At 39.5% G+C, this 22,439-nt stretch overlaps 1 protein-coding gene across 1 annotated transcript in view; it reads right to left on the reverse strand.

The window, feature by feature from the left end:
- Nucleotides 1–19,477: 19,477 nt before the first annotated feature.
- The window catches only part of LOC123515749 (mutS protein homolog 4-like), a 72,274-nt gene continuing 69,312 nt past the window's right edge, over nucleotides 19,478–22,439 (reverse strand). The window contains 2 exon segments of the mRNA XM_045274604.1: nucleotides 19,478–20,041; nucleotides 22,127–22,304. Of these exon segments, the coding sequence (XP_045130539.1) occupies nucleotides 19,478–20,041; nucleotides 22,127–22,304 (742 nt within the window).

Below are 22,439 nucleotides of genomic sequence, written 5' to 3' on the forward strand. Positions count from 1 at the left end.
GACTAGATTGCACTTACCTAATACAAATTTTTCTCTTACTTCACGCCACTACCCTTGAATGGTAATGAGGATCCCTGTGAGCGAATGGAGGGAAAGGTTCGTGGTTGGGTGTGAGGGGACGTAAAGGTCTGGCTACGAGGGATGACAGTAGCACGGTAGTATTCTCCCCCAATAGTCCCTCGTTACTGGCTTCCCTCATTTCATTAAGTAAGCTTTCATACTCTTGTCCTCACGTGTCTCCTTCAAGTCTTTTTAAACAGTAATGAGTCTGAATTTAGCCTGTAATTAGACAGGTTATTTTCAGAAACTACATTATATTATCATTATATTAGTTTCCATGTCATCTTTTTTCTTATGATCTCCTGAATGTATTTTTCTTCTTGTTCTTTGTATCACTGACAATAAGTTGAAGTGTTACAGAATGTATTAGTGTATTTTCCATTAAGTGAATAACTTAATCTGGAATGGTGTTTAATTTTCCATGATGTTTTTTCACATTATTCCGAGTATCTGCAACTTTTACTCAAATTTCCATCCCTAATAGTAATTGAAAGTGTCAGAGGATGTGGGAACTGTACTCTCGGTGCTGTAGATTATACAATCTATAAAGGCGTTTTATTTTTTGTCCTAATACTTCTTATCCCAAGAGCGTATATCCTCCTGAAAGAGTCGTAGAACATGTAACTTCCAGGAAATAAACTGTATAATCCCGAACACTTTACTTTCCATTTAGGTAATACTTTTGTACTATTCTACTTGAACATATACTTTCAACATTCCTTTCTTTTCTTTTCGCAGGAGGCAAGAATGGGTGTGGATTAATCTAGCGTGTACTTAAACAAATTCTTTCCGGCGATAAAAGTACACGATTTAGATTTTTTTTTCTATTTTCACAAAGTCTTTCCTCTTATCCATTCTTCTCGTGTGTGTGTGTGTGTGTGTGTGTGTGTGTGTGTGTGTGTGTGTGTGTGTGTGTGTGTGCTTATACTTTCTTCTGGTAATATGAAGTCTCAATGAAACACGTAATTAAAAGTAATATTCCCAGCACAAGACTCTATACTATATTGTAACTTTTCATTGTGTAACTTTTTTTCTTTCTTAATTTTAACTAAACGTGTCCCTTCCAGCACAAAATTACACAGCCTGCAATATTCTATTTTTCACGAGGTAAGTTTTCCTCATGTTCTTCTCATACGCAACACCATTCTCATTTTTCTCATCCTCTTTCTCCTCGTGTGTAGGTGTTCTCGTCCCTTCCTGTGGTAATTAGATGTCTGAATTAAGCTCATAATTGTACTAGTCATTTCCAGTTACCAAAACGATGCAACTTAGAATTGTACTTTTCATTAGTAAGATTATCCTTTTTGTTCATTCTTCTTCTGTGTGTGTGTGTGTGTGTGTGTGTGTGTGTGTGTGTGTGTGTGTGTGTGTGTGTGTGTGTGTGTGTGTGCTTTTTTTCTTTCAGTCATAAGGAGTAAGCGTACATTTAAACGAGTTACTTAAAGCGATTAAAATTACAAAATCTTTAATATTGTACTCTTCTCTCGGGAAAACGTCCATTCCTCTTTGCCTTTACCCTTTCATTCAGGCAGTAATGAGTTCGCAAATTAACCGTGTAATTGGACGCTCATTAACTAGAAGGTTATTTCCTGCCACAGTTACATGATTGTTTTGTTTAGATGGGCGGTTTCAAATACGACCAGTAAGTTGAATGGAACCGCGGATATTTCTAGTAAGGCTTCATTGTGCTCCATCAGGCAGCCTTGCAAATAAAGGGATCTAGTGTAGTCTGTATCCTTTGTGTGATGGAATAATTTTTATGGGAACTTCAAAAAATAAGGTTAGAAATTCGCATCTACCAAGTTGTAAGAGTAAAAGTCAGTAAAATATATACATACACAAATAAACAAAAGTATTACAGTCTAGGTCTAAACTCTGTGCAAACATATGAAACTTTGTAAGAAGGTAAAAAAGAATGTTGTTACCAAAAGAAATTCTATAACTAAGATTTTAATTGCATATAGTAATTTTAGTAAAGATAATCCAATTTTTCCATTTATTAAGTTGTAAAAAAAGTAGAAATATTTCACAAGTATGATCTGAAACAAAATTAAAGGCAAATGTATATACAAATTTATACAAAACTATACATTTTATCCCGAAATTAGTGTTAAAGGAGTATTTAATTTTTTTTTTTTATACCTGAGACACATACACGCTGAGGAAAAGAAAACTGGTGAAGAAAAAAAAAAGTTATTAGACCCTGAAAGAGGAGATATCGACACACACACACACACACACACACACACACACACACACACACACACACACACACACACACACACACACACACACACACACACACACAAAACAAAACTCACGAAAAAAAACTATAAAAAACCGACCAAAGCTATCAACCAATCCAGAGAGAGAGAACACCCCAACAGATTTTAGACCTGTCAGATTTGGGAAGTTAGAAAATTTTAAGCTTAGGGAATTGTAATTAATCCTTGCCTTATTATCCTGCCCTGTGTTCCCTTCTATCCATCTCCACTAAAGACTTATGGGTGTCTTTTATGCTGCCCACACTATCTCCGTCCCCAGACCTGTTGAAATGCCACTGGTTGTATTTGGAGGGGTATTTCTCTTTATTTCCTTTAATTAAACGAGAGAGAGAGAGAGAGAGAGAGAGAGAGAGAGAGAGAGAGAGAGAGAGAGAGAGAGAGAGAGAGAGGACGGACCCAAAAAACTACAGACCCATATCCCTGTTGTCAGTGGTGGGTAAAGTGTTTGAGAGGGTCGTGGCAGAGGTGGTGTGTAGCCATCTCAAGGACAATGCCCTCCTCTCAGACCAACAGTTTGGGTTCAGACCTGGAAGGTCAACCTCCGACCTAATGATGCTTCTCACCAGGCAGTGGCAGGACGCCCTCGACGACGGCAAGGACACTATAGTGGTTGCTTTGGACATAGCTGGAGCTTTTGATAAAGTATGGCACAACGGATTACTGGAAAAGCTTCGTGCTAAAGGCATCCAGGGTGGCTTGCTACGACTCCTGGGAAATTACCTGCAGGACAGAAGCCTCAAGGTGGTTGTCAACGGGCAAACATCTGAGTCCCTGCCTGTGGAGGCATCAGTGCCACAGGGTTCAATTCTTGGCCCACTCCTGTGGAATATCTACGTGGATGATCTTCTCCAGCTACTGCCAGGAGTCAAGGCCTATGCTGATGACTGCACCCTCTCCTATACCTATCCACGCCAGGACAGTGGGCGGGCTGCTGAGGCCATCAATCAGCAGCTACGAGTGATAGAGGAGTGGGGTGCTCGCTGGCAAGTGACATTCGCGCCGGAGAAGACACAGGCAATGGTTGTCTCTCGGTCCCCAGCCGCCATGGCAGCAATGGCAGGAAAGTTGTCTTTTGGCGCTGCTGCTCTCCCACTCCAAGATGACGTCAAGATACTTGGAGTGGAGGTGGATCGAGGGCTGAGGTTTGACAGCCATGTCAAATCCATTGCCAAGAAAGCCTCTCACAGGATCTCCGCTCTCAGAAGGATCGCCAGTTTCCTCGACAGGAAGGGAGACTGCTGCTGTACAAGGCACAGGTGCGGCCCCACCTTGAGTACGCAGCTCTCTCCTGGATGTCCTGTGCCGCCACACACAGAAGGAGACTGGACAGCATCCAACGCCGCGCCATACGGCTAGTAGATGCTGCAATACCACCTCACCCAGAGCCTGAGCGTCCCTTGATTCACTGGAACACCGCAGAGATGTGGCGGCGATCGTAGTGTTCCATAAGGCACAGGTGCAAAGAGTGCCACATCTGGCAGGGCTGCGTCATCCTCTGAGAGTCACCGCACGGAGCACGAGAACGGTGCTCAATGGTGGTGACGCCGTAGAGGTGCCGCGATCCCACGGGTGTCAGCATCAACGCACCTTCGCAGGACGCGTCTCCAGGATGTGGAACTTGTTCACGGCCGCGGTGCCTCACGTCCAGGAGATGAACACACACAGTGTCAAACTGATGGCACATAAGTGGAGACAGACACTGCCAACTCCTCTGACACTCTTTGTGACGTGACACTCAGTGTAGTGCAGTGCGTGAATAGTGCTAGTGAAGTGAAAAGAACAGTGCTCCATTTACATGCTGACCATCTTGTATATTATCTATTTTTAAGTCTTGTAAATATTGTAGAGAAATAGATTGTAGTACCCTTAGAATAGGTAGCACACGACAGTGCGCCTTTGGGTACATGTTCTTCTGTATAAATTATGTTTAAATAAAAAAAAAAAAAAAAAAGAGAGAGAGAGAGAGAGAGAGAGAGAGAGAGAGAGAGAGAGAGAGAGAGAGAGAGAGAGAGAGAGAGAGAGAGAGAGAGAGAGAGAGTGTGTGTGTCAGCAAGCCAGCCAGCCATCAACCCAGCCAGATATGCAGACAAAGAAACAAACAGACAAACGAACAAAGAGAAAAAAAGAAACAAAGCACGAGAGAGAGGCAGAAACACACACACACACACACACACACACACACACACACACACACACACACACAGAATTATGACAGTGTGTGTGTGTGTGTGTGTGTGTGTGTGTGTGTGTGTGTGTGTGTGTGTGTGTGTGTGTGTCGTTCTATCCCTGAAAAGTGCACACCTTCTCTTTAAGCTTGTCTTTCTCAATATACCCACATTCATCAATTTTCTCTCTCTCTCTCTCTCTCTCTCTCTCTCTCTCTCTCTCTCTCTCGATTAATGAGGGAACAAGTTCGAAATTAGATCGGCATTTTACAAGAGGTTAGAGGCGGAATTACTGTGCCCTTTAATGAGAGAGAGAGAGAGAGAGAGAGAGAGAGAGAGAGAGAGAGAGAGAGAGAGAGAGAGAGAGAGAGAGAGAGAGAGAGAGAGAGAGAGAGAGAGAGCACCACTTGGAATGCTCATCTCGCGAACAACTTTGGTATTCAGTCAACTGCAATTAAACTTTAGCTTATGAAGTCACATCCTACCATGCAACCACCTTTACTTGTCACTCACCCCTCCCCGCTACCTCCACCACCATCCATATGACCCACCACCATCCATATGACCTTCACCACCAGTTCCATCACCACCACCACCATCACCACCGGCACTACCAAAACGCGTCACCATCTCGACTCTTGGAACATAACTGCTCTTTCTAGTCTTTCTTATACAGTGCCTTTAGTGTTGGTTTGTTACATGTAGCAGTGAGAAAAAGAGATTTGCTGATTTTTGGTGTTTTTTCTTCTATTTCCTTCTTGTTTATTACGAGAGGTAAGGTAACACTCTCTTATATTTCTTGCTGCACCTTTGATCACTTTGAAATATTACGTCCTATACATTTCTTACAGGGAAAGGGTTATTAGCATTTCTTGATAACTTGCTCTGGATTTTTTATTTGGTTTATCCATACTAAGGTGGGTAACATTATCTCATTACTCTCTCGATCACCTTCTCCCTCCATCGCCTTACTTCTTACAGGGAAAAGTCATTAGTGTTTCTTGATAACCTGATGCTCTGGGTTTACTGTTTGGTTCATCCGTGCCACGAGGGTTCAAGTAACACTCAATCATTGCTCCCTCGATCACCTTACTTCATTTCATCTCGTATGTTTCCTACCGAGAAAGATTCACGAGATGACTTTATGGATAGCTTGGAATGAGGTTCAGTATGGATGGATTGATCTTAATATGTTTTCTCCTTTTCATGCGTCAAGGGTGCATAAAAAAGAGGGCAGGGTCTTGTGGTAGTGGTTGGAATGGGGGGCACGCTTCCTCGTCCCTCCTGAGAAAAGTTAACTGGGGAAATTACAAAATAAGTAGTTAAATTTAGTTAGGGAGATGTTCCGATGCTCTTTTCTTCAATGTAGAGGGAGACGAGAAAAAAAACGCTTAAAGTTCCAGACATTACCAATTAAAGGAATGGAAAACCCTTAATGATTCAATGCCCTAAAGGAGTGTTTCAGTAATTTCGAAGTAGAAGCCCGTAAAATAGAAGGTAAAGTAGATAAGACATGGCCAAGAGAGAAACAGGCAGAGAGTTTCAGACATTCCTTGTGAGCAACCGAGGAAAGGCAAACAGGATGGAGAAGAGGAGGAGCAGGACGAGACGAGAAGGGAAAGAAAGCTATTTAGCAGTGCCAGGCGTGAAGAACCCTTGCCTCCATCACAGCGGCAAAAGACATCAGGCCGGGAGTGTGAAAGGAGTTAATTCACCATTCTAGGTCTTAACTCACCCACTGGACCACTCGCTGCGCTTCGGGAGGATTTCAATGTTAGTTGAGAGAGAGAGAGAGAGAGAGAGAGAGAGAGAGAGAGAGAGAGAGAGAGAGAGACGATGAAAAATGACGGTAATAAAATGAATTAATGTTCCCAACGAAAGTCTCTTTTTCATAATCCAATATAACTTGAATTATTTTACATTATAGTCTCTCTCTCTCTCTCTCTCTCTCTCTCTCTCTCTCTCTCTCTCTCTAGTGGCTAATTATTTTTCGTCCTTCCCATTACACAAGAAAATTAATAAGAATGGGAGAAGAGCAACGAAGGAGGTGAGAGACCCCTTCAAATGGTGATTGGAAATGCAAATTAGACAAAAACATAGAGGTTAGCAGAGAGAGAGAGAGAGAGAGAGAGAGAGAGAGAGAGAGAGAGAGAGAGAGAGAGAGAGAGAGAGAGTACATTAGGAGGTTTTATATACCAGTACTTATTCAAAAATACACTTGTGATGATTAGTTCTCCATCTCATTAGTACTCTCTCTCTCTCTCTCTCTCTCTCTCTCTCTCTCTCTCTCTCTCTCTCTTATATCTACTTATCCTATCTATCTATTTATCTATCTATCTATCTATTTATCTATTTGTTTATCTGCATCTTATCTATCTTTACTATTTTACAGCTTTGTCTAATTATTTGTATCTATCTGTCTGTATCTATTTATCTGCATCCATGTTTGTATTTATATATCTCTATGTATCTATCTATATCTGCTTGCATTTATTTATCTATCCATCTACTTATTTGTGTGCATATTTCTCTCTCTCTCTCTCTCTCTCTCTCTCTCTCTCTCTCTCTCTCTCTCTCTCTCATGTAATCAATTAGGGGTAAAGCTAACAAATAGGTAAGCGGGTGATGAATTTGGTGCGTCAAGGCTCGACGTTCCGGCAGGTGCGTGCAGGTACATACCATTACTTAACGCCCACCTGCGCTTTTCCGACACCTGTACTAACACACCCACGCCTGCCTCACACCTGCAGCGACACCTGTGATATGGCTAATGAAAGTGTTCTCTCTGATCCCTCCTGCATTCAGTATCTATGTCATCTGTCAGTGTGTGAAATATTTCCTAAAGGGCTTAGATAGAGTTTCGTCTTCTCGTTCTTGTTTAGTGATGTTTAGAGTGATTTTTGTTTCCTGTGTGGTAATGTTGGTGGGTCATGCTCATAGAGTTTTTATATATGTATTTTATTTTTCTAGTAGTAAAAGTGTTTAGAATTCATGTTTTTCAATACTTTTACTGTCATGAAAATATTTAATTCCATCTTTTTTTTTTTTTTTTTGTCGTATATAAATTGTCTTTATTCTATTTTCGTGTATTGTCATTATGATTTTTTCTATTTTCACAACTTTACAAATTTTGATATTAGTATCCTTTGATTTATACATTTTCCTTTTCCAATGTTCTTACAGTGTGTCTTCTCTTTCCTTCCCACACAGTGATTGGATCTGCTAACTTTGCGAATCGTCACTATAATTTTTCTATTTATAAACCTCTCCAAATTTTTTTTAAAACATAATTTTTATTTATAACTTTTTTTTCTGAAATTTATAATAAGAATAATCTGTCTCATTTATCCCTCCCGTATATAGATAGAATCTGCTTACTTTATTTTCATACATCTCCGTACACTATATCTCTTTCTAAAACTACTATTTTCAAAATCTTTCTCTTTAATTTCCATATCGTCTGACATTTATAATGATTTGATCTAATCTTGTGTACATATGATATCATAATATATATATATATATATATATATATATATATATATATATATATATATATATATATATATATATATATATATATATATATATATATATATATATTAATGTGTATGTCAGTTTCATGTGTTTCATGTTATATCTATATGTGTATTTCGGTTTCATTGTTATTGGGTTATTAAATAGCTTCTTAAGTGCCCCCTTTGCATATCCTCACCAGGTGAACCTGCAGGGTTTCTTTTTTTTTATTGTTATTGTTCACCGGCTCCCCGATGCCAATCTTAGCCATTTAACTGGTGAACGTAACAATATGCATTATCTCTATGCCCATATCTGTCAATTATTAGTCTATTTGGTAATCAACTCGAGTTTTAAAACTCCTATCCTTTCATCTACAGTTTTTCTTTCCATGATAAACTTTCCATTTTATATCCTCCTTCCTTTGCATAAAATTAGCTCGTCATTACATGCGCTCAAACTTCAACCGGCTTTTGATGTTCCTTATTTCTTGGGCTTACATCAGAGGTCTCCCAGCGCCGTGTCTCCGCTTAGTACCTTCGTTCATAAAACAAGGTACAAGCTATTGGGTGATCAACGATACGTGAAAAAATACTTCAAAAACATGACCTATTTGATGAAGCCAGACATCCACCGACATCGGTACGCTATCCACCACTACCACCACCACCACCACCACTATCTCTTCCCTTCCCTCTTTCTTCATTTCTTGCGACTCGGATTCTTAACCGCCCTGGGTCTTCATTTGAGGTGTTTTTCAAGACCTAAATGATTATTAATAGGATTCCCGTGGTGTTTTTCCCATTAATGATCCAGAACTCTTGTAAATCGTTCACCGGAGTCATTAAAACATTCCACGATCTGTCATCTTCACAACAATATTCCTTCTCTATTCAAAGCAATCACTTTTTCAGACGTATTGAGAAAAAGAAGGTAATGAGATTTTTTTTTTTCGATAACTCAATTGGAGGGGTAAAAATAATTAGTTTATGATTTTAGCTGATAAGTGACAAGATAAAAAGAAATAAAAAAGAAATATAGATATCAAATGGTAATAATAAAGGAGGAAACACAGAAACGAAGGAGGAAATATAGTAAATAAAGGAATAAGACCTAAAATAATCGATCAGGAGAGGCGGTACACAAACAAAACTCACACAACACAACACAAGAATATAAATTGTGGAGAAAAGACTGAATACATAAGAAATACAGATAATAAAAGACAACAAAAAAGGATAAAACAAAAAAATATAGGATAAATAAAAATAAAAGGGCTAAAAAATCTTATCATGATGAACTGTTACATGGCAAGTCTCCCGCAACACACACACACAAAAAAAAAACTAAATAAAAACTAAATAAATACAGTAAGACAAGCTATTTACAGGCACGAATAACTTAAACAACACACGTTCCATCAATCTACATATTATTTACTCCTCTCTCTCTCTTCCTCTCTCCCTCTCTCTCTCTCCTCCCGCTCCCATCTATCCTCTGCGTTTCATTAACCTCATGAGCTCCAGAAAGTATGTAAGATATAACCCACACTAAGATAAAAGTTTTTTCCCATTTCTTTTTTCTACCTCAGTCGTTTTTCTCTCAGGCCCAAAATTGGAAAGGCTTTTGGCTGTTACAAGGATTATTTTCAAGGACAGAAGTTTGTTATGTGTGTATTGCAGGTGTTTCTTTATTCACGACACACACACACACACACACACACACACACACACACACACACACACACACACACACGTAAGAAAAACGAAAATAAAAACACAGACATAGTAAAAACAACAACGCACCCAAGCTTCACAAAAATGAAACAAAACAAAACAAGCAAACACGCATATAAGAAAATAAAAACACATAGACATAAGCAAGAAAAACCACAAAAACACATTCAAACAAATCAAGCGAAACAAAACACACACAAAATAAAGAAAATAAAAAAAAAACTAAAACACAGACATAGAAAAAGAGAAGTAAAACATAAAGGAAACACAAAACACACATCAAAAACAAACATAAGAAAAAAAAAAAAAAACAGTCAAACCTAACGAATCAGAAAACAGACAAAAACCAGAAAAACTACAAAACACACACAAATACAAACATTTTCCTTTCAATTTCTGCAGCCCATTAGAGAGACAGAGGACAAGACAAAAACCAGAAAAACTACAAAACACACACAAACACAAACATTTTCCTTTCAATTTCTGCAGCCCATTAGAGAGACAGAGGACAGGCAATAGTGACACCTGAAAGCAAACTTGCGCAACACAACACAAGAATACAAATAATAGAAAAAGACTGAGAACGAAAGAAGAAATACAGATAATATAAAACAACAAAAAAAGACTTAAAAAAAATATATAGGGTAAATAAAAAAGGGCAAAAAAAATAGAAAAACAAACACTTAAACATAACGAAACACAAAACACAGACAAAAAATCAGAAAAAAAACTACAAAACACACAAACACAAGCATTTTCCTTACGATTTCTGCAGTCCATTAGAGAGACAGAGGACAGTGAAGGGTGACACATGCATGGGTAGTAACATAAAAGCAAACTCACGCAACACAACAAAACAATACAAATAACATAAAAAAGACTGTGAACGAAAGAAGTACAGATAACAAGACAACAAAAAAAGACAAAAAAAATATATATAGAGTAAATAAAAGGCTAAAAAAAAAAAAAACTGAAAAATCTGAAAAAAAAAACTACAAAACATACAAACATTTTCTCTACAATTTCTCCAGCCAATTAGAGAGACAGAGCAAGAGAGGACAGGCAATGGTGACACATGCATGGGTAGTAACATGTAGCCAGGTAGCGGTGGATGGCTAGAACGGCTGGCTGACGGCGACGCTTCGGTAATGAGAACTGACTACCATCCACAAGGGGCCTTTTCATCCCGCCACGCCAGACTAATGGAACAGACAAGCACTTCACGTAGCAAGAGGCGTTTGTAGCTACGGTAAGTGTAATCCAGGTGACTTTTAGGCTGTCTGTTTATTTATTTATATTTATCATTTCTTCTTTTTTTTTCTACGTGTTGTATTCTATTTGTCTGTTTGGATGTGTGTTTTACCTATTTGATTTTTTCGCTTTCTCTTTTTTTTTCTCTCTCTCTCTCTCTCTCTCTCTCTCTCTCTCTCTCTCTCTCTCTCTCTCTCTCTCTCTCTCTCTCTCTCTCTCTCTCTCTCGCTCGCTCGCTCGCTCCATTGACTCTATTCAACACGTTGCATGCATTGGTTTTCTTTCTTTTTTTATGTTTCTCTCTCTCTCTCTCTCTCTCTCTCTCTCTCTCTCTCTCTCTCTCTCTCTCTCTCTCTTTCTTTGTCTGGCCCTGTTCTCTACCACTGCATAAATTTGACTTTGTTGTCTATGTTCCCAATATATACATCTATCTATCTATCTATCTGTCTATCTATGTGTCTATCTATCTATCTATTTGTCTATCTATTTATCTATTTGTCTATACATCTATTTATCTATTTTTCAATCTCTCTCTACTGTCTATTTATTTTACCTTTCCATCTATCTGTTCATGTATCTATTCATCTATCTATCTATCTATCTATTTGTCTATACATCTATTTATCTATTTATCAATCTCCCTCTCTCTCTACTATCTATTTGTTTTACTTTTCCATTTAACTCTTCATGTATCTGTCTACCTATTCATCTATCTATCTGTCTATTTAGCTATCTATCTATTTAACTACCTATCTGTCAATAAGTCAATCAATACATACATCCATTCTTCTATCTATCGATCCATCAATTAACACACTCATATCTCTACCCATCCATCCATTAAACCTCCTGTCTATCTACCTATCTACTTATCAATTTATCTATCTATTCATATAAGTGCCAGCCTGTCTCTTCCTACACTCCCTCCAGCAGCCTCTTCAATACTAGACAATATAATTTTCTCCTCACTAGAACTTTTGTCAGTATTTCCTTGGGGGTTTCAAAGGTTCGTGCTGGTTCATTTGCATCGGCTTCAAATATTTTTCCTCCCGAGAGAGAGAGAGAGAGAGAGAGAGAGAGAGAGAGAGAGAGAGAGAGAGAGAGAGAGAGAGAGAGTGTAAAAGTGTAAAAATTGCATGGAATCAATCAAATAAACTCAATTTTCTCTCTCTCTCTCTCTCTCTCTCTCTCTCTCTCTCTCTCTCTCTCTCTCTCTCTCTCTCTCTCTCTCTCTCTCTCTCTCTCTCTCTCCTTGATCCGGTACATTACTTCATTATGACATTTTTTTCTTCTTATCCTGCATGAATTTCTCACTCACATAATTAAAACAGCACTAAAGATTCCCCCCTCTCTCTCTCTCTCTCTCTCTCTCTCTCTCTCTCTCTCTCTCTCTCTCTCTCTCTCTCTCTCGCTCTCTCATCCGACCCTGTATAATAGCACCGCCATTTTCTTAGTTATCTTCAAACGAAAAGAAACCAGAAGATGAGGTAGCAAGGAAGGGAGTGGTGTTGACTTATTACTAGCGGGCCATCCAATCACCAGAAGCCTAATGTAAGGGACGAAGGTGGGGCTTTCTGATTCATTCCCCTGCCCCAACGAGGAGTAAAAAACGAGACGGTAGCGAGAAAAAGAGACAGAGGGGGGACTGGATGAGAAGGGAAGGGAAGACGTGGGCGCGACAAAAGATTGGTTCTGATGGGGGTTCGTGATGCCAGGAGGGTGGTGGGATGATGGGAAATGAGAGGCAGAGGTGGTATAGTGGATAAAGATGAGGTCGAATGTCATTTTTCATTCGAGTCGTGTATAATGGTTTGCTTAAAGAGGCTAAGGTAGACAGGATGAATGGAGGGAGGGAGGAGAGGAGGAGAATGATGAAGAAAGGAGATAGGGACAGAGGAATGGAGGAAGAGGAAGGGAAGGATGATGAAATATAGGAAAAGGAAGGAAAGACAGGAGAAAAGGATGAGGGGAGAAAGAGAAGGCATATAGGAAGAATGGTAGGAAGGGAGGAGAGAGAAGGGAAATGGAGTTAAGTAAAGCAGAGTAAAGTGGCGAAGGAAGGAAGAGAGGGAAAAAGGAAGAGAAGGAAAATAAAGAAAGGAAGGAATAGAATGATAAGATAAAGATGAGGAAAAGGATAGCTGATGATAATATAAACGTATAGGAGGAAAGAAGAAAAAAAGGAAAGAGAGTAAGAAATGACAAGGGTGCAAAGACGAGCATGTGAGAGGAAAGAAGGAAACAGGAAGGAAGGGAGAGAAAGGAAATTAAGATGGGTGGGAATGGTCGTAATGCAAACATGTGGGGAGGAAAAGGAGAACGGAGGAAAGGGAGAGGAGAGAGTAAGAGAGAGTAAAAGGTGAATGGAGATAGTGCAAATGTGTGGAAGGACGAAAAAGGAAGGAACGAAGTGGGAAAAAAAAAATAATGGTGTGAGTGCAAATATGAGAGGAAAGGAAGAAAGGGAGAAAAGTCGAGGATGAAATGATACTTGAAAACATAAGGAAGGAAGCAAAGAAGGTAAAAGACGAGGTGATCAAATGAAAATATAAAAGAAATTAAAAGATTAGCAACATTAAATTAGTCATAAATGGAAGAAAGGAAATGGGGAAAACAAAAGAAGGGTGAAAATCTCTCTCTCTCTCTCTCTCTCTCTCTCTCTCTCTCTCTCTCTAAATGACTCAAAGTGGCAGTTATGTAAATAGAATAATCACACTGTCATATATTTCACAAGGAGGAGAGGCGATAAAAAACACGACCTTGTAACCCACTTAACGTTATGGCCAGGCAGGGAATTTCCTTGTTTCATGAAATACCTTTTAGTAATTTTGCTGATGGATTGCTTCACTTTGCTAGTCCATGAATTTCTATATTTTCGCTCCTCCCTTTATAAGTAAAAATGGAGGGAGTGTAACATATGAAAGTGCTGTATGGTACGTTATCATTTTTTCTTTTTATCTTTATTTATTTATTTTCACACTTTTTTCGTGTCTATACTGTGTTTCACCAATTTTGTGACGGTAGTGCTGCAGTCAGAGTGCACACGAGTATGGTAGTAACACAGCCACTCACTGATTCTCTCACTCGCTCACTGGTCTTTGCATTCCAGTCTTGTTTAGAGTGTCGTAACAAACACTCTTCACTTCAAGGTGGTGGAGGGAAGGAGGGAGTCTGGAGAGCTGTCCCGCATCAAAGTGTAAGGAAAGGATTGTTTTGTATGTAAGAGTATTCTGACCAAGGGCAACAAAAGAAGAGAAAAAAGAAAAGATGAGATGAGATGCCAATCCCTACAAAAGAAACACGAAAGTATTATCCAAAGATTAAAAGATAATTGTTTTGAAGCATAAGATACAAAAACGACACATTATTGATGACCTCCGAGTGGAAATTATCCAAGTCATCCTAGCAAATATACTGTACGTTAAACTTAAATGAATGGAAGGAATAGGAGTATGAGAAGAAAATGCCAACACCATAAAATACGCAAACGGCACAGTATGGACAGCAGACACTGAATGTAAAGTTTTCTAGTTAACGTTATGTTCAACCTTACAATTAAATCAATGGTTCTGAGAGGATTAAAATAAATCTTATCCATGATCTGGAAAAGAGAACGGCTGAAAACTTTAACGCTGAGTTGAATGAAATGAAACCCTTTTAGTATTCAATATTTGGCGCACATTGGAAGGCCAGTAAAAAAAAAAAAAATAGAAACTTAAAAATGATTAATGCTCTACAGGGCTTGAGTGCACAGTTGGCTAAAGCAGAGATGTCATACGCTACGAGTTTCATATGAAGTAATGGTATCTGGCAACGACCTCCACCTGTTACATCCAACGCTCTTATTGGTCTACGTGGAGCTCTTCATATCAAGCGAGTAATTAGTCTCTGTATTAATTTCTACTCGAACTGTGGAGACTAAACTTGATGGTATCGTCATTAAGAGAAAGAGTTTTTTTTCTTTTTTTGTAAATAAACTAGATATTTTTAACTAGATAACAAACTGTCTCAAGTGACTACCTAATTAATAAACTAATTGACAAACAGAGTAATTAACTAAATAATTGATTGGCTGGCTGAGTGAGTGACTGCGTGCCTGACCAACTAATTGACTAATTAACTTAACGACTAACTAATCGACAAAAAAAAATCTTAGATAAATATTCAGTGTTTTACGAGTCCCATATTAATCAGATCAGAGGACTAAAAATCAAATGAATATAAAACTAAATAAATAAGTCAATAACTAGAAGAATATAATGGATATCAGTAATAAATCAATGCGTTCAAATCCATCAAAAATTCTTATTGTTTATCTCTACCATCGCCTTTCAGTATAATATAAGGTAGAACACCACCTCCCTGCTTCAGTCCAGCGTCTTAATGGTTCTTGTAATAGATTCTCGTGTTTTACACACAAAAACCATCTCAGCCCACAACCTGCTCGCCAACGGGGCCACTCAGCTCGGCGAGGAAAGGGAAGTATACCATAAAAAAAAAAAATAATAATAATGATAATAATTCCAAGCTTAACAACACTCTGCTGGGAAACTGAGATGGAGGGAAATAAAAAATGTTATAAAACTAGGTAACACTGATTTTTCCTCTACACAAACAGTTACACGAAAAAGAAATAACAGACTTAATATAATTTTGTTGGGATGACTTAGAAATAGTTAAAGTAATATTGTAAAATCAGACAGCAATAATGTTTTCTTTTTACGACAGTAGTTACACAAGCATCATATTAAGAGGGAAAGAACATACCGGATCTAACATCATTCTTCACGGAAATTAAAAGAGGGATAATAAAAAAAAAAAAAAGGACTGCAGTATAATCGAGTAATAACCAAGTTTTCCTCTACGACAACTGAATTACACAAAATGTATTATTGCTACAGGGAAATATAATGTGCCAGGTTCAATACTACTCTACCAAGAAATATAGAGGGAGAAAGATTTGAAATAACTATCATAAAATATACAACGCGACCCATTCTCAAAGTAGATTATTGTGCGACATTCTTTATTTTAGTCTCCCACATTTCAACACTCAGAGATAACTTGACGTAGCAGAGTCAAATTAATGTAAAGCCCAGCAGACACGAAACCAAACACGGGACAGAGTTGTAAGAAGATAAGATTCCTTCCCTTCAGCCTTCAACACTAAGATACATGTTCACTTATTCAGCAGAGCCATTGTCATCTGTACCTCAATGAATAGGAAGTCAAAGAAATAGAGCTGTATAAAGGTATGTATTTCCTTCCTTCATTTCTAATATCTTAACTCTTTGAAATGATTTTGAATAACGTATCCCCTTTAGCCCATAAATTCCCGTGAAGAACCCACATGGTATAAATAAAAAAAAGGGAAATATAACTCAGGCAAAACAACTTCTCTTCTTTCAGTCGCTAACATTTCAACACTCGATACTGCGATGGATAATTTCATCTATCGTGGCAGAACAACCTTTCTCAAACAGCCAAGGTAATATAAAACCAAAAGCTCTCCCCCTCCCCCCAAAAAAAAGACACGTAAATTGACAAAGATAGAATTTTGTCCTTTCCCCGATATCTTAATAATTAGATATTCGCTAACTATGGATATCTTACTATTGCAGAAATGAATTGAGAAATCTACAACCCAGCAAATATGAAGCCAAATAAGATATGTGGCTTTAAGAGAGAGAGAGAGAGAGAGAGAGAGAGAGAGAGAGAGAGAGAGAGAGAGAGAGAGAGAGAGAGAGAGAGAGAGAGAGAGAGAGAGAGAAACATATTGCCCTAGAATCCAGAATCATAAGGCAGGTCGGGAAAAGGAAGAAGAAGAGTCGAGATAATTATGTTCCACTTGGCTCTCATATATTCTCCTCGAAGCCAGCCAAGAGCCACTCATCACGGCTACTAAATGATTATGTACTCCCAATATCACCAGCACTCCTGCATCCCTCTCCCCTCTGTCTCATATTACCCGCCTCTCACATTTCCTGCGGCTGTACAAAAGTCATATTCAATGTTATTCCGTTCCTAGCTTTGCCCAGATTGCTGCTCTCCGAAACCAATAACAGGGTATATGTATGTGTGTATGTGCGTATATGTGCGTGCCTTTGTTTGTGTTGGTCTGTAGGGGTTTGGAATCTCTATACCGTGTCGTTTGTGTATTGCATGTTCTCTCAGGTGTGTGTGTGTGTGTGTGTGTGTGTGTGTGTGTGTGTGTGTGTGTGTGTGTGTGTGTGTGTGTGTGTGTGTGTGTGTGTGTGTGTGTGTGTGTGTGTGTGTTTTCTTTCTCTTATGAATATTTTAAGATTTTACCTACAAGATGTTCCGGTGAAGTAATTTTCCTATACAGACATATATTGGAATACACACTCACACACACACACACACACACACACACACACACACACACACACACACACACACACACACACACACACACACACACAGTCTCCTCCTCCTTACGAAAAATAACATAAGGTTACCACAAGGAAATTTATCTCAACTGAAATAACATTAATTTCTCTTGTGATCCTATTGCAGTTTGCTTAGATAACTTTATTAGGAAGGAGTGAGTGATCTGCCAATGTTGTGCTCCCGAGTGACAACTAGTGTAGCATGTGGTGTTTGGTGCGCAGCTCCTGGTATCAAGTAACCAGCGATACACGGCAGCTTCTTGTTTGTCACCCTACACCATTAAGATCTCTAATTCAAGCTCATCAAGACACCTCTATGCTGCTTCCAACTTGTCCTTCATCTTACGAAACCTTCCATCAAACTTCCCTTGCTATTACAGTAAATCATAAGCCTCTTGTTTGTCACAGTTACACATCTGAAAGCTATACCTCAAGGTGTCCAAAACACTGCTATAATGCTCCTAAACTTTCTCTCACGGTAACTCACAGCCAAAATTAAAGCTTCCACTAAACCATTCACGGCTTTGAAGACAACTTATAACCATTCCTCCCTTGAAATCGCTACACATTCGCTCTCATTAACATTAAGGTATTCAAGATCCCATTATATTGCTTCTAAACTTTCTCTGGACCTCTCACGGTATCTAAGAGCCATAAAGAAAGCTTCCACTAAAACCTCCATAACCATTCCTGCCTTGAAATCGCTACACATTTAGTATCTGTCTATATCTTTAGCCTCTTAAGACTCCGCTGTACCTCTTCCAATCCTTCTCTATACTCTCCACGCATCCAAGGTAACATAACTAACGTGAATGGCGTTTTCCCACAAAGTTCATCGGTAAAAGTCATCAAAGTTTGTCACCGAAATGAAGCACCTACTAAAGTCTCTTGTTTGTGATTTAACTACACTATTTCTTGCATTAAAAATCTGCCGCTAAACCCACCGGTGAAAAATGACTGGAATCACCACAAACTTTGCCGATAAAAATATCAGTCTAACACACCATGAAGCGCCGCCAATCTTGCGCCCTTCAATCAGCTGCGTTGCTTGTTTACTTAATGGAAAATGGTCACTGCCTATAAATAACACACAAAAAAATAAATCTATTCAGACACTAATAAGATCAGAAGCAAAACACCGTCACCCTTACCTTACCTTACGTCTCTCAGTCAGTTTCGTTCCTTACTTGATTAATGAAAAAAAGTGTTAGTAAAAGAAAAACAGTATTCATTCACTAATACCTCCTCAGATAAAGCTCTCACCTTGACACAAAGCAAACATCTCCAGCCTTGCTTCTCTGAATTAACTCTCTTCTTATTGGAAAACACCAATAACTATATTAGGAACCAAATAAAAAAAACTTCAATCAATAATAGTTCTGCAGGTATAAAGCAGAACCCCTCCAACTTGCGTCTTTGAATTCTAATTAACTCCCTTCGTGGTGTGCCATTTAGAAAACACCATTAACTATATAAGAAACCAAATAAAAAAAAACTTCAATCAATAATAATTCTGCAGGTATAAAGGAAAATACTTCCAGCCTTGCATCTCTGAATTCTAATTAACTCCCTTCGTGATGTAAGACTTACTTAAACACCAATAACTATATAAGAAAACAAATAAGAAAAAACTGTTGAAGCAATAATAGTTCTGCAGGTGTAAAGGAAAGCACCTCCAGCCTCGCGTCTCTGAATCAGCTCCCTTCCTGGTACAACTCTCAAAAAATGCCACTGTCCATATGAAAAATAAATAAAAATACAGTTCATTCACTAATAACACTCCCTGTGAAAAGCAAAGCACCTCCAGCCTTGCGTCTCTGAATCAGCGTCCTTCCTATTTGATGACCGAAAAAAAACACCTCAAAGTCTATCACTAAAAAAAATCTGTCCAATCACTAATAACTGAGGATAAAAATCTGAGTCAGACACAAAGCAGAGCACGCGGGGCCTTGCGTCAGTGAATCACCGCCATCGTTCCTTTCAATACCGAGATAAAAACGGACACAGAATCAAGAAATCAAGAGCTACAAGGGCCATTAACACTTTACCTTGCCTCAGCACGGCCGCGGCTCCCCACACCTCTGCCCCGCTTCGCCCCGCACCACAGCCACGCCTGACACTCGCCCCAGGAATTCCTTACGTAGCGCCTCGAGTTGTCCCCTGAGCTCCTCCGTCCCTTGGCTTTCCAGACTCTCCGAACTCGCCCGTGCACTCACTGTATTCCCTCGGCCTTGCATGGAGTGACTGGTATGTCCTGCATTGGTAGCGGAGGCTGGTATAGAGTCAGAAGATGCGTTAGTGTTGGAGGAGAGATTATAAGGTACCAGTGGAGCATTTGGTACATCGGGATTTGTCGTCCGTAGGGAGCCTTGGCTAGACATATCACACGGCGTCTTGGTGTCAGCGCCCTCAACACGTTCTGACATGTGGAAGGACGAGGACGGCGCTACACGTGAGCCATCAAGTGTGTCTGCGTGTGTTGTGTCCAAAGGCGCTCTAGAGGCACTGGTGGTGTTGGTGAGGTTAGGTAGGGTGCTCGCCAGGGCCATGAGACGGTGGGCCAGCCGGTACACTGCATGGCGCCCATCCTCCGCCTCCTTGTCATCGACCACGCTCATCTGCACAAGGAGGGAGAGAGAAAATGAAGAGATAAAAGGACTTGTTATTTTTCTCTTATTTTTGTCGTAATATTGAGTAGTTTTGATTTTTTTTTTTTTATTCTTATTCGTATTTATATTTTTTACTCTTATCTAATGTTGATGTAATATGTGTGAATTATACTCGAAGTAGTGTACCTGGCTTTCTCTCTCTCTCTCTCTCTCTCTCTCTCTCTCTCTCTCTCTCTCTCTCTCTCTCTCTGTGTGTGTGTGTGTGTGTGTGTGTGTGTGTGTGTGTGTGTGTGTGTGTGTGTGTGTGTGTGTGTGTGTGTGTGTGTGTGTGTGTGTGTGTGTGTGTGTGTGTGTGTGTGTGTGTGTGTGTGTGTGTTATCTATTTCTTTGTTGTTCCCTTAAGTTCACCAGATGTTCCCAGAAAAGGACAAGATATGAAGAACACAAACATCCTTATCTTCCTCTTTCCTTTTAGTTAAGACAAATCCATCCACCAACCCACACACACACACACACACACACACACACGTTTGATAAATGGAGGAAAAGTCTGTACCGCCATTTCAACATCAAAAACTTCTACACAATCATATCACAACACAGAAGAAAAAGATGACACAGAGATTGTTGTGAAAAGACATTTGCCGACAGATGAGAGAGAGAGAGAGAGAGAGAGAGAGAGAGAGAGAGAGAGAGAGAGAGAGAGAGAGAGAGAGAGAGAGAGAGAGTTAATCAGCTACCATCCGTCCCCTCTTGTACTCTCTCTCTCTCTCTCTCTCTCTCTCTCTCTCTCTCTCTCTCTCTCTCTCTCTCTCTCTCTCTCTCTCTCTCTCTCTCTCTCTCTCTCTCTCTCTCTCTCTCTCTCTCTCACACACACACACACACACACACACACACACACACACACACACACACACACTCTCTCTCTCTCTCTCTCTCTCTCTCTCTCTCTCTCTCTCTCTCTCTCTCTCTCTCTCTCTCTCTCATAAAAAAAGTTTAAAATTCTCAAAAACACAAAAAAGGCAACAGAACACGATAGAGCACACAAAAAAACAGGCATAAAAACTCACAGAACACGCGAAAAGCAAGACATATTTTGTTTTACTGCACACATCAATTTGTTCCAGTTTTTTTTTTTTTAAGATTAGGTAATTTTGAAATATTTTTAAAGTTATTCTCGTTTTCTTTTCTTTTCTTTTTTCTCTCAGATCTTGACCGTAAAAGATAGTGAAAAAAAATGCAGTCTTTGTTTAGATACCACGAACTATTTGCAGCTTGGAAGAAAGAAGGCATTTTGGAGAGAAAGGAGCTGAGAGTGGTGAGATGGATAGCCGGCATTTCACTATTACAAAGGAGACAAAGTGAAGATATAAGAAGAATGTCTGAAATATGCAATGTAAAGGGAGAAGGCAAAAGAAGCACGACTAAGATATTTTAGACACATGGAAAGGAGAGAAGAGGCTGAAGCAGTGAAGAAGGCAATGATGGAGAAGGTTAGGGGGAGAGGGAGTGTTGGGAGACAAAGAATAAGATGGAGAGACGTACCAAGGAGCGACATGAACAAGCTATGAATTCAAGAAGACGATGTAATGGATAGAAACAGATGGAGAAGGATAACTCGACCGGCTGACCCAGTAATATAGTGGGGTTAAAGTCTCATGAAGAAGATTTACACCACAAACAGATATACAAAATAATAACAATGAAGTGAAGCAAAATTAAATACATGTAACTTCTTTATTCTCCCATATGAACCTTACTCGTCCCCCTACACATCCCCTTCCACTTATAGATTAAAAACACACTCTTCGGACACAACTACCCATATTTCACTTCCCTCCACACTGCCTCCCCTCGATTTGCCATTGTAATTCCCGCTAACTTAAAAAAAAACATAAGGAATACGTGACTTTCCAATTAGACCTTTGATTTATCAGTGGTGTATCAGGGGTAAAACGAGCTGTAGAGGTGAACTGCTCTCCTTGGGGACCCACACGCATGACCCCAGCACAAGTAAATAAAAAAAAAGGAGTATATTTTTAGTGCCCTCCTTTTGACCTTTCTAATTACTAATCACGGTTTTTACATACAGACCTGAGTGGGCGGGGCCATGGAGTGTGCGAGCTGGTGGGCGCGCTGCAGGAGTGGCTGAGGGAAGGACGTGAGGACGGCGAGGGACAGGCCGTAGTGTGTGGTGCGAGTCACGCCTTTTTTCACCACGTGGGTAAGATGCAGCCGTCCTCCCTGCCCCTCCAGGCTCTCCAGGTGGTAGCTTAGGGGGTGAGGGAGACAGGGGAGTTGGTAGACAAGCATAAGAAAGTGAAGCATTAAAAGAGTAGCAGTGAGGTAAGCTTTCTCTCACATGGACAAAAAAAAAAAAAAAAATACAGGTGAAGCTAAAATAAAA

This window comes from Portunus trituberculatus, chromosome 39 (genome assembly GCF_017591435.1).
Source record: "Portunus trituberculatus isolate SZX2019 chromosome 39, ASM1759143v1, whole genome shotgun sequence".
Taxonomy (NCBI): Eukaryota; Metazoa; Arthropoda; class Malacostraca; order Decapoda; family Portunidae; genus Portunus; species Portunus trituberculatus.